Source organism: Osmerus eperlanus, chromosome 18, assembly GCF_963692335.1.
Source record: "Osmerus eperlanus chromosome 18, fOsmEpe2.1, whole genome shotgun sequence".
NCBI lineage: Eukaryota > Metazoa > Chordata > Actinopteri > Osmeriformes > Osmeridae > Osmerus > Osmerus eperlanus.
Window position 1 is genome coordinate 2093048 of NC_085035.1, and position 12315 is coordinate 2105362.

The window sequence follows — 12315 nt, forward strand, 5'->3', positions numbered from 1 at the left end:
ACGCTCTTTACTTCCGGGTTTGGTGCCCCCTTGCTAGGTACTTCTGTCTGTGTAGCTACTGCAAATAGCTAGCTACAAGAAAACCTACAAATAAAATTATCATGGGAGAAATGGCCGAATTCAACGACAAATTTCGTTCTTTTTCTATGACACAGTTAAACGAATTGCTTGAGGATGACGAGAAGCTTAACAGTATCGTGAAAGAAATGGATGAGGTAAGCTCTATTGTGTGGACTAAATCATTTGGCAAGCTACTAAATTTAGCATACTGTGCTATCCAGCGACATGGCTTAACTAATTATACTAGCTTTCTACATCACAGTATTGCAGTCTTACAAATGACTTAAATCTTAGCTAAAGTTCAACAGCAATGATGTCTTAATTTCGCTGTAGTATAACTCACTAACACGCAAAGTGCAGTGGCGAGTTTGCTATATATTGAAGGATGTCCCAAATTATGGTTATCTAGTCAATCTGCTGCTGTCAAACGAGCAAGAACGCCTCTGTCAGATTAGCTGCACACACTCACAGCATAGTTCATCGCAATGCAGTCTACTGATAACAAAGACGCTTTGGTGTCATGTCAACCATTGTTTATATTTCATAAAGTCAACAGTTTTTCCCCGATCAAGAATGAGTAGGCTAATCACAGCAGTTAACGATTTCTTGTTTACCTCATCGTGGCTCTGACCGGTCTGGTCTTGTGGTTAGGTGTTTAACCTTGACCACAGCTCATTACTGGCCCACTGGGGAGTTCAGTAGGGTCACACTGAATGTGCTCTATTCTGTTTGCCCAGGATAGATTTCTCAGATAAAAATGTTTACTCACCATCAGTTATCTCTGCCACGAGAAAAACCAAGAGCTCACCCGACACAAATTGCTTCACAAGCAATTTTATGAAACTATACATTGTACAACTATACAAAAAACCCACTGCATCGTGGGTTTTTTTTTAACCAAGCTTTTACAATGTCAATATTAATGTTGTCTATATGTTGTCAGGGAGTCAGGTGGCTGAGCGGTTAGGGAAGCGGGCTAGTAATCAGAAGGTTGCCAGTTCGATTCCCATCCGTGCCAAATGACGTTGTGTCCTTGGGCAAGGCACTTCACCCTACTTGCCTCGGGGGGTATGTCCCGGTACTTACTGTAAGTCGCTCTGGATAAGAGCGTCTGCTAAATGACTTAACCCTTGTGTTATCTTCGGGTCATTCTGACCCATCAGTCATTGTGACCCACCGTCGTATTGCGACAAATTTACCGCATACAAAGACAAAGTGAAGCATTTTCTTTTAACAGCTAGGCTGTCTCAGACCCCCCACATTGCAAAGGTTAAAAGAAAATTATTTTAATTTGTTTTTGTATTGGGTAAAATTGGGTAAACACAACGATGGTTCGTTATGAACCTTTGGGTCATGTGACCCGAAGGCAGCACGAGGGTTAATGTAATGTAATGTCTATAGGACATGACAAAACACTTGCTTTCTTCATGCTTTTTAACCCTCCCTGTCTCCCCCATTGATGTGAGGTAGATGCTACAGGTTCAGCAGGTGAAGGAGGTCACTCTGGCCAGTAACAGGAGTCTAGCAGAACAGAACCTACACCTGCAGCCCAGTCTGGAGAACCAGAAGAACCACCTGACCAAACTCTACCGCCACCTACAGGACCTCTACGACAACTACCAGCTACGCAAGTCCACACTAGGTAAACCATCCGGAGAAAGGAATGAGGAAATCCACACTTGGATCAAGTCCATAAAAGGGGACACCTTGAATAGGCTCATGTATAGATCCGTGACTGTAGAGATATTATCGGTCTCGTACTCTTGTGGGTCATTGGGAAGAACCTTTGTAGGCTGAACTGGTTTTGCTGGTTCTTTGCGGTAATGAGGATGCCTGTGTTGGTTTGCTGATATCTGACGCTGAAGGCGGATGGAACCTGTCCTTTGTTTGTTTTTCACCTGTCAAGCAATCTGGTCGATATATTGTATTTCTTCGATTAAACGTGGCGGCATTTATTACACAATGTTCATTTTTGGTGCAGCGTTTATTTGAGGGCAGCGTTTATTTGAGGGCGGCGTTTAATCGAGAAAAATACGGTAACTGCTTCTCCATGTTACTTTCATTGATTTATGGATGTTGTGGAGTGTTGTTTTGGTATTGAGACAGTTTGTCTGTTTGTCATAGACCACAACTCAGGAAACAGTTCTCTGGACATACATCTGGCGTTACTGCAGGCGGAAGGAGCCAAGATTGAGGAAGAGACTGAGGTGATTCACATGATTGGAGATACATCATGCATACACACAAACTGCCTGATCTACACTCGCTACCCCCCCCCCACACACACACACACATTTTATTAAGAAAGTTATATTTAATGGTCGCATTCTCAGTTATCGATAAAATGTGCTCCACCCACATTTTGTAAACGAATCTACTGCCCTGTGACGGCATGTTTTTATGGAATCTCATCTGTTTTTTTCCACAGAACATGGCAGACGCCTTTCTGGACGGAGATGTCTCTCTGGACTGCTTTATCGAAGATTACCAGAGGAGGCGCTATCTAGCCCACCTCCGCCGGGTCAAAATCGACAAACTCAGAGAGCATGTGCTGAAAGGCCTCAGCCGACTCCCCCAGAGCAGCACCTCCACCAACATCCCATCGCTGTCCACCCGACCCCCGGACCTTCCCACCTCTCCATCTGCCTACACCAACGGCTCGCCTTCGCCCCTCTACACACAGGCTGCTCCACACCCACCTCACCTCTTCCCCGGCCTGGCTTCCACAGGCTACCCTTACATGCAGCAGCCCTACACCCCAGCAGTCTCACAGCATCCCTCCCCGTCTGTGCACCTGCCCCCCCGAACTGGCTTCATAATGCAATGAGGAGGGGGGGGGGGATTCAGGGAACGGTGACTAACTTTCTACTTAGAAGACACAGGATGAGGCTTCGACCCATAGATTCCTTGCTGGCGTCAAAATACATGGATATCTAAGCTGAGCGGTGCCCTGAGAACTCACTCTAACCTAATTTATCTGTATTGTGAACGAGGGGTTCACAATTTTGTATGTATGCTTTCTGGAGACTATTTATTATTTATACAGGAACACCCAATGCTGTCTCCTTTATAATGTACATAAGGTAACTGGTGGTAACTTGCAGGACTGTGTGGGTAACAGGGGGTGCTACAGATCTTGGCCGCGTTTCCCAGATTCGTTAAGAAGCTAAGAGCTTCTTAGGAGCGTTAAGAAGCTCTTGGCGTTAAGAGCTTCTTAACGAATCTGGGAAACCCGGCCCTTGTATGTTTAGATGTAGTATATTTGTGTCTGTGACTGACAGTGAGGTTTCTTGCTGAATCCAGTGTGGTAATGAGGACCTGCAACTCCCAAGACCATATTCTTCTAAAAGGATCCGGCAGGGTAAAGCTGAATGTAGTCAACTAAAATCAATACGGCTAACTCGCTTAACACCGTTTTAAACGACACCAAGTCAGAATTTGACGGTGACCATACAAGGATATATCGAAGTTGTTTACAGTCCAGTAAGACTGAAGAATCAATATAGCGGGTTTCCAGTTCGAAGGAGAGCGTATGCGGTCTGGGGAAATGGCGCTATTGCTAATTTGCTAGATCTAGCTAGCAGTCAACAGGCAATGAAGCGCCCATGCGCCCTTTCTGTGCTTCTCAGAGGAAGACACAATAAGACGTGCTAAACCTTGTTAATTTGAGTGTTTTTTGCAGTTCTGCAATATGGTCAGACTGGTTATGAAGATTTTTATGCAAATCGATTTAACGGAATACTCAAATGTTTCACTTCAGTTGGAAAGCTAAATGACAGGACAAGCGCAAACTCAATTCTGTGTATGCATTTTAAAACATGCCAAACTACATTATAGGTCCATCACGTCAGTCTAATTTAATTAATCTATGGGTGCTATTTATCTGGATTAGTAGAATCTGCATTTACTGGATTAGTAAAATCCTTCTCTACCCTCTTAAAAGGTAGCTTGTTTTGCTATACTCGTGGTTAGCTCTCTTATACTCATGTTGCGATAAGGTATAGGTATGCATTTTTTTTCTCAGGCCTGTAACAATCTATAGGATGTGATTAGAATTTGATTTGACACTACCCAATTTAAGAGATTTTAAAGTTAAGGTTTATGAAATTTCTAGGAAAAAAAGACAACTTGCATACTTCTGGTGCTTTCATCCAGTACAACTCTAGGTACTATTGCCATATTATAGCATTGTCATAACTTGACACCCTGTCTTTCTATCCTAACCAATAAAATTATTTTCTTAAAATACTGATGTGCAGTTCCTGTTCCTAGCGTGTAGACGTGGCAATACTGTCTTGCTGTAAAAGTAATGAAGACCAACATTCAAGAGGAAGGAAATGCAGACAACCTTCTGCAAAAACCACAACACAGAGACATGCAAGAAAACAACTTTATTGAACTGCTAGTAAAAACCAAGACATTTAAAAACCAAATCAGCCATGTTTACTCTTCTCCTTCCTCAGCCTCTCCCTCGACAGAGTCCACCCCCACTTCCTCGTAGTCCTTCTCCAGGGCTGCCAGATCCTCTCTGGCCTCAGAGAACTCACCCTCCTCCATGCCCTCGCCCACGTACCAGTGCACAAAGGCACGCTTGGCGTACATCAGGTCGAACTTGTGGTCCAGCCTGGCCCAGGCCTCAGCGATGGCGGTGGTGTTGCTCAGCATGCACACGGCCCTCTGCACCTTGGCCAGGTCTCCTCCAGGAACCACGGTGGGGGGCTGGTAGTTGATGCCCACCTGCAAACCAGACCACAGATGAGGAATATTTTCAATCTGAAGCATGTAGGTGTGTTCTAGTTCACAGTGGAAAGTGTTTAAGCTACCTTGAAGCCGGTGGGACACCAGTCTACAAACTGGATGGTGCGTTTGGTCTTGATGGTGGCGATGGCAGCGTTGACGTCCTTGGGCACCACGTCGCCACGGTACAGCATGCAGCAGGCCATGTACTTCCCGTGGCGGGGGTCACACTTCACCATCTGGTTGGCAGGCTCGAAGCAGGCGTTGGTGATCTCTGCCACCGACAGCTGCTCGTGGTAGGCCTTCTCAGCAGAGATGACCGGGGCGTAGGTCACCAGCGGGAAGTGGATGCGGGGGTAGGGCACCAGGTTGGTCTGGAACTCAGTCAGGTCCACGTTCAGAGCCCCATCGAAACGCAGAGAGGCAGTGATGGAGGAGACGATCTGTCCAATCAGGCGATTCAAGTTTGTATAGGTGGGTCGCTCGATGTCCAGATTACGGCGGCAGATGTCATAGATGGCCTCGTTGTCCACCATGAAGGCACAGTCTGAGTGCTCCAGGGTGGTGTGGGTGGTCAGGATTGAGTTATAGGGCTCCACAACAGCTGTGGAAACCTTAAATCACATATTATCACAATGTGTCCACAAACATGGTATTGCTAAAGAAAATACAACACAAACGCAAGACTACCATCATACCTGAGGTGCAGGGTAAATGGCAAACTCCAGCTTGGATTTCTTGCCGTAGTCTACAGACAGCCGCTCCATCAGCAGAGATGCAAAGCCAGAGCCAGTTCCTCCACCGAAGCTGTGAAAGATCAGAAACCCCTGCAGCCCCGTGCACTGGTCCGACTGGAGACATGAACCAGCAATGAAGTCAAATTAATAACTTGGCAAATGTGATTTTGATTTATTCAAGCACACTGTCGATCCGTTGATTAGACCGTTACTTACCAGTTTGCGGACTCGGTCCAGCACCAGATCAACGATCTCTTTCCCGATGGTGTAGTGGCCACGCGCGTAATTGTTCGCGGCATCCTCCTTGCCCGTAATTAGCTGCTCGGGGTGGAACAACTGTCTGTAAGTCCCCGTGCGGACCTCATCTGTTTATAAATCAAGAAATTAATAATTTGTACTAGGCGCCTTATGTTAGTTCTAGTATAACCGTCTTAGCTAAATTGGCCATCTCCCTGGTGGCGATTTTTAAAATCCGTGGTAGGCCACTTTCTGGCTAGCAAACGTGGTTGATTGTAGCTAGCTCTAGGTTTGTTAAAATATGTTGGCGATGTGATCTGTAGGAAGAGCAGCAATGACCATACCAACAACCGTTGGTTCGAGGTCCACAAATACAGCACGGGGAACATGTTTCCCTGCTCCGGTTTCGCTGAAGAAGGTGTTGAAGGAATCATCTCCTCCACCGATTGTCTTGTCGCTGGGCATTTGGCCATCTGGCTGGATACCATGCTCCAAACAGTAGAGCTCCCAGCAAGCGTTTCCGATCTGGACTCCGGCCTGGCCGACGTGAATGGAAATGCACTCACGCTAGATGGACAATAATTAAAATAGACGAGTATTTAGTCCGCAATGTGCATTGGTTACCATGTTGACTTAACCTTTTTGTATTTGACTAGTTTGTGCTTTTAGTTGAAGTCCTTTGACCTAATGAGAGCGAACGCAACCAATAAATTGATAGCTCTAGCAAGCTAACTACAGTAATCTTAACCTTTGGTTATATTATCAACAAGTGTTCCAAATCTTCGCCATTATGACTTACCATTTTGATTAAATTTCAATACAAAAATGTAAGTAATGAGAAAGAAAATAACGTTTCTGTTAACTACTTAGCTAACTTTAAGGGGCTAAATGACTGCCTTGGCGCTGTTACTTGCAACGGTTAACTGCCAAAATCTTTGAAAAGATAAGCGTTCCTGTTTAAATAGCAAGTTTAAAGGTGGACCCTCCCCTTTGTATGTTAATTGGCTATACGTTATGGAGACACCTGTCAATCACTATTTATTCCATGGTCATTGGTTTATGACACGATTTCAAAATGTTTACATCAACGGTGGTACTTACGCTCAAGTTGTGTGATTGGACAAAATAAGCAGCGACTTGTTATTTTTCAAACTTGCATTTTTCAAGTAAGTTATCTCTCGCAACAGACAACAGTAGGAAAAATCAGGACCCATTATTTGTAGATGATGGGAAGAATTTATTTGACCTCTTGTAGCTCATGGAGGAATTTTAACGACTAAATATATACAGCATGAAATAAATAAAAAGAGAATATATCATTTGAATGACAAATAAAATAATGAATAAAAAATATGTTGAATGGTGTATTTTTACCTAATTATTTACAATTTAAATTCCTGTGGGAATTTGCAAATACTTTGCAAGACAGCACCCTTATCACAGGACATCAGAGAAAGAAGCAGTGATGCGAAGACAAATTCCAGAGTCTGTTTATATATATATATCTATATTAGACATTCTCTGCTTATACATAAAACTTTAATATACATTTTTCATATGTCATATGAGTACAACAGCAGAAGAAAGCATCTACATTGATTTGCACTCAAACTGGGGAAAATTCAGTGTAAAGCATAAAATAAATAAGAGAATATCTGCAACTGGGATTATTTTTTTCCTCATTCATGAAAATAACGTATATAGTTTATTATGATATATTTATTGAGCTTGCACTCTACAACTTTCCAGCATCAAATCTGAAAAATTTGATTTGTATGTTTCAATTTCTAGTTGAGGTATTCTTGTTCATAATTGGTTCTATGGAATATTAAAACTAACTACTAGTTCAAAGCAGTGCTTGAAATTGTAAGAAATCTCAGAAATGCCCATATTTGTTGCATACAGCTGGTCACAACTGATTATTCATTAGTACCTGCTGTCAAACATGACCATGATTCAACCAAGTCGACTAAGCATTCTCATACAGTAGCCTATCTTGCACAAATGTAAAATAACTGCACGCTCAGCAGGTCCATGAGGATCTTTCCCCTAGTAAATTCTTTATCGTCACAAAATTACATAAGAACAGTAAACAGATGTGGGAACACTTACACAATAAAACTGGGGAGTCAGGTGGCTGAGCGGTGAGGGAAGCGGGCTAGTAATCCGAAGGTTTCCAGTTCGATTCCCGGTCATGCCAACTGACGTTGTGTCCTTGGGCACTTCACCCTACTTGCCTTGGGGGGAATGTCCCTGTACTTACTGTAAGTCGCTCTGGATAAGAGTGTCTGCTAAATGACTAAATGTGAAACTAGAAACAACTCCAAAGTCCAGCCCTGATGCTCAGATACACAATATCAATTATTATCTAAACTGGGACTGCTGCCTACATCAGAACAACTCACTGAGAACCCTGCAGTGTGATTGACCCATCTGAACCGATCGACAGAATTCATCGATCCGACCAGGTTTCGGTGGTCAGGCTTTTAGAGCTTGTCGCAGGTCAGAGTAGAAGCTAACCAGAGTGCTGGCCATGGCTGTGTCCACGGCTGACTGGGGGATCATACCCCTCAGGTCTGTCTGAATGTAGCCCGTCAGGAGGCTGTGGTGAGGGCTGTTCTCCTCGTCGGAGGGGATGCAGAACCAGCCGCAGGGGTGGTTAAAGCCCCGGACAAAACTCGGATGCTTCTCTTCATGATCCACACTGACTCCTGCATGAAGACACATGAGCCGTCATTCAATAAAGTCCACGATAGAAAGACGTATGGGCCTATAGATTACTTTGAGATATGAAAGACGTGTTAATACGATTGATCCGTTTGTAGACTAACCCACCACAGGACAGAAGGCCTTCCTGGAAATCTGTGGTGTACGAGAAATCAATGAACTCTCTAGGTGCGATAATGTTCCACAACTGCCCTGCAGTTGAGTATCTCATCACACAACAGCCCTGCAAACAGATACTTTGGCATTAAAACATTGACAGTTGGCATTCAAAACAATAATACATATGTGAGGGGTGGGGGACAATTATTTAACAATTGAATTAAGGAAATAGTTAGGTTGATGAGACCTTATCGATTGTTTTAACAATGTCCATGGATGTCATCAAACTGTCCCAGTCTAGTCTATATGGTCCAGGACGAATATAATCCATTATTCTGTAAGGATTATCTTCAACAAAACCCTGGGCTTTATACCTGAAATAGAATGTTTAAAAAAACTCATGAACAGGACTAGCCTACATTAAAAGGTGGGTTTATAAGAGACTGTCATCTCGTTTGAGAGGAGACAAATAGATTATAGAACGGTGTGTCACTTACAGGAAACCATGGAACTCTTCTGATGGCTTTCTCCATACTATGACATCTTTCTATGAAATACAACAGTATAGTCTAGTCGATACTAATTCAATCCAGACAATTACAATTTATGAAAAGAAACGCGTATTCATTCAATTTACTTACTGATTTTTTGGTTATCGTCCATTCATGATCCTTTAGATTGTGATAAGAGAGCAGAGTATGTTTTAGGCTTGACGTCAAAGCAATGGGGTCTTCTAAGCTACCCATGTTTGATCTAAGGGAAGGGGAAAAAATCGTTATTCGACACATTTTAAACGTTTGGTTATCAAACTGTATTTGACCATTTCTTTCAGATCTGAAATTGGCTAGCACTGGCTTCCGACGTTGTTTAACTCAAAGTAGAAAGGGCTTTAAAACATGTAGCCTACAAACACATGCCTCAATCCATAGATACGGAATTACGTGTAAAATATACTTACGATCAAGCAACTACTAATAGCAGGCTTCTTTTTTCATTGTCAGCGAATGTAGTATTTAAATGAGGTTGATAGTGGTCCTATAAGAGCTGCGTGGAACTCGAAGAGGAACTCGATCACACAGGAAATCCTACGAATTGAAAGAATAATAGCCGAAGTGCTGTCGACCAAAGTTCACCTAAATATATACTAATGGTCCTTCATGCTTAATTATATCAATGAATGATACACTATGTGTTAGGCTGTTAGAGGCGCCTGACGCAAATATCGCAAATGGTTTTCTACTCCAGTTCATCCCGTCCAATCAGGAGCGTTGTTTCTCATTCATTATGTTTCACCAGTGCTCCAATTGGTCAGCACACTAACGGCATAACGAACCATGGGAGGAGTGAGTGCGTGTGCGTGTGATTTTGTGTAACATGTTGACTTTGCTTATATTATAATCTGCATGAGTGACATAGTGTCATAATGAACGTTCTGTTTTGGCATTTGCTAATGGTTCCAATACAGACTTAATCAGAGGGTAGGCCTATTTGCAGGGTTAATACAACACGCTCAACAAAATATATATGGGACATTATAATGCGAACACATCACAACGACAAAACAGACTGCCATCATTGATTATTGAGCTTTTTATTTGGAATGCATATGCTTTTATTGTTACATTTTATACTTGTTACACAAGAAATTGCAGTAGAAGCCTATATACACACCCAACGCTTACAAGCTTAACAACCAAAGACCCTATAGCCACATGGTCGTTTTACATCATCATTCTCACTGATGGCATAGCAATTACTTTAACATGTAGGCTTATGAATACCCTGGCTTACAATGATTTCCTTCCAGCTCCAGTGTCCTGACTGTGAGAAAGTGAAACAGTAGCCTATACCCACATTTAAAGTCCAGTGTGATTATTTCTTCTGAGTGCCCAAAACGTCTCACTCTTCTCTATCATAGAACCATTCTATATTATCAGAACTGTTTGTTTGAACTCAAACCGTATTTCATCTCTAGTTGTTCCCCCCAGGCCCTGGAGTTGAGTTGCCGATTTTTTCGTGCGGAACGTCAGTTGTTGATTTCGTGACCCCCATAATAATGACCACAACTATAATGATAACAGCCAGGCTGACCACAACAGCAATGAGCTTCCATTTGGCTTTCATGTTCTCCATTTTGGACTGCTTCTTGACCTTCACTGACTTCTTATGAAAGGTCTTACTCTGTGGACACAAACGTCAACACAAGCACATAAAGTTAAAAAAAAACCTGTTTCATGGGTAAAAGTTGTGTTAACGGCAATGAGTGAAAATGAAAGGTGTCACCCTCGCTTCCAGATCCTGCGCCCTTTCATCCAACTCCTCTAGCTTATCGGAGCGCTCTTCCGTCTTATGCATGTTCTCCAACATTATGACTTTCACCTCTTCTGCGTCCTCCTGTGTTTGCCGCAAGCGGTTGTTCGCGGACTGAAACAGCAACATCAGCAAAACACCGACATTGTTTTAATTTGACAGGGTACAACGTGAGGACCTAGCTACCTTCCATCCATTAAGCTTTGCACATTTTATAATGTTCAGTCAATGATTGTGATGATCAATCAAGTTTATATAGGGACATTGTACAGTACATTGTACAGTAGCTATCTATTAATGATTTATAGCCTACATTTCACATCCGGTTATAAACATACAAATGTATATGCAAGTATTGATTGTATAGACTACATTATAAGAAGTAGCCTATAGGCTAAATCAAATGTTAAGAAAGTGTTGGCGCGACATTTTAGGTGTAGGCCTCCTGTTTAATGTACAAACAGTGACAACCTCAAGAGAAAGAGAAACTCCAATCTGTTCTCTGAAGAGGAAGAACTTGACACTACTTCAAGGTTACCTGAAAATTAGTTGAAACACCAAGTGAAAGGTCTGTAAATAATACACTTACCATGTTTTTAAATGAGAATGTGTTTGAATGAGGAATTTATTTTGAGTCAATCGGAGCAAAGTCCAGGAGAGAAAGCTTGTTAGTGTTCACATGTGAACTAGTGATGGGTCGTTCGCGAACGATCCGTCTCTAAGAGCCGGCTCTTGAAGGTGAACGTCGGGAGCTGGCTCGCATATCTGAAGAGCCGACTCTATTTTTAATAGATTAATACAGCCTATAAAAACTAAATGATTATTAAATAATGAATTTTAATTGTATTTAAAATAATAATAATAATTCAAAGAACAACAAAAAAATACTTGTAGGCTTAAAGGCGCACACGATCATCCTCACATTCTGTTCCTGTCAATCCTGCATGAGGGAGGGCCGAGCCAACTCACACAGTCAGAGAGTAGTCAAAACTCGGAGGAGAGCCATGACAAATCAATGCATTTTTAAAGATATGTGGTTACGGTCGAGTATGATTTCATTTCATAATTTAATTCAAATTGTTTTCACACCCATCATAGTCAAATTCATAGTTAAAACATGTATTTTTTAAAGAGCCGTTCGGGTGCCAAAAGAGCCGGCTCTTTTTGGTGAGCTGAGCCATACGAGCCGGCTCACGAAAAAGAGCCGGAATGCCCATCACCCAATGTGAACTGTCTAGACTCCGCCTTCAGGTGAGTGTTGCTGGTGGCACCTCCACTATTTTGACATAAAGGTTGCAGCGCGCGTCATCGGTATCATAAGACGAGAAGGACATGGAATATCATTCATGTGACAGCATCGATTTCAAAATGAGACGGTATCTCAGAAAAGTTCAATGTTGTTTTAGAC

The 12315-nt window shown here is 42.5% G+C and overlaps 3 protein-coding genes across 3 annotated transcripts; 1 reads left to right on the forward strand and 2 right to left on the reverse strand.

Moving 5' to 3' along the window:
- The first annotated feature begins 19 nt into the window (after nucleotides 1-19).
- On the forward strand, nucleotides 20-3166 carry LOC134038854 (vacuolar protein sorting-associated protein 37B-like). The gene is made up of 4 exons (XM_062484468.1): nucleotides 20-215; nucleotides 1531-1702; nucleotides 2185-2267; nucleotides 2489-3166. The coding sequence occupies exons 1-4, from the start codon at nucleotides 102-104 to the stop codon at nucleotides 2885-2887; spliced, it is 768 nt and encodes a 255-aa protein (XP_062340452.1). The 5' UTR covers nucleotides 20-101; the 3' UTR covers nucleotides 2888-3166.
- A 1269-nt stretch (nucleotides 3167-4435) lies between these two features.
- LOC134038817 (tubulin alpha chain, testis-specific) lies at nucleotides 4436-6730 on the reverse strand. The gene is made up of 6 exons (XM_062484398.1): nucleotides 6571-6730; nucleotides 6116-6338; nucleotides 5751-5899; nucleotides 5496-5648; nucleotides 4884-5411; nucleotides 4436-4797 (listed from the first exon to the last, which is right to left on the reverse strand). The coding sequence occupies exons 1-6, from the start codon at nucleotides 6571-6573 to the stop codon at nucleotides 4504-4506; spliced, it is 1350 nt and encodes a 449-aa protein (XP_062340382.1). The 5' UTR covers nucleotides 6574-6730; the 3' UTR covers nucleotides 4436-4503.
- Nucleotides 6731-8189: 1459 nt separating this feature from the next.
- On the reverse strand, nucleotides 8190-9827 carry stard4 (StAR related lipid transfer domain containing 4). The gene is made up of 6 exons (XM_062484590.1): nucleotides 9556-9827; nucleotides 9239-9350; nucleotides 9095-9144; nucleotides 8845-8971; nucleotides 8607-8721; nucleotides 8190-8482 (listed from the first exon to the last, which is right to left on the reverse strand). Exons 2-6 carry the CDS (start codon nucleotides 9341-9343, stop codon nucleotides 8250-8252), a joined length of 630 nt encoding a protein of 209 aa, XP_062340574.1. The 5' UTR covers nucleotides 9344-9350; nucleotides 9556-9827; the 3' UTR covers nucleotides 8190-8249.
- Nucleotides 9828-12315: the final 2488 nt, after the last annotated feature.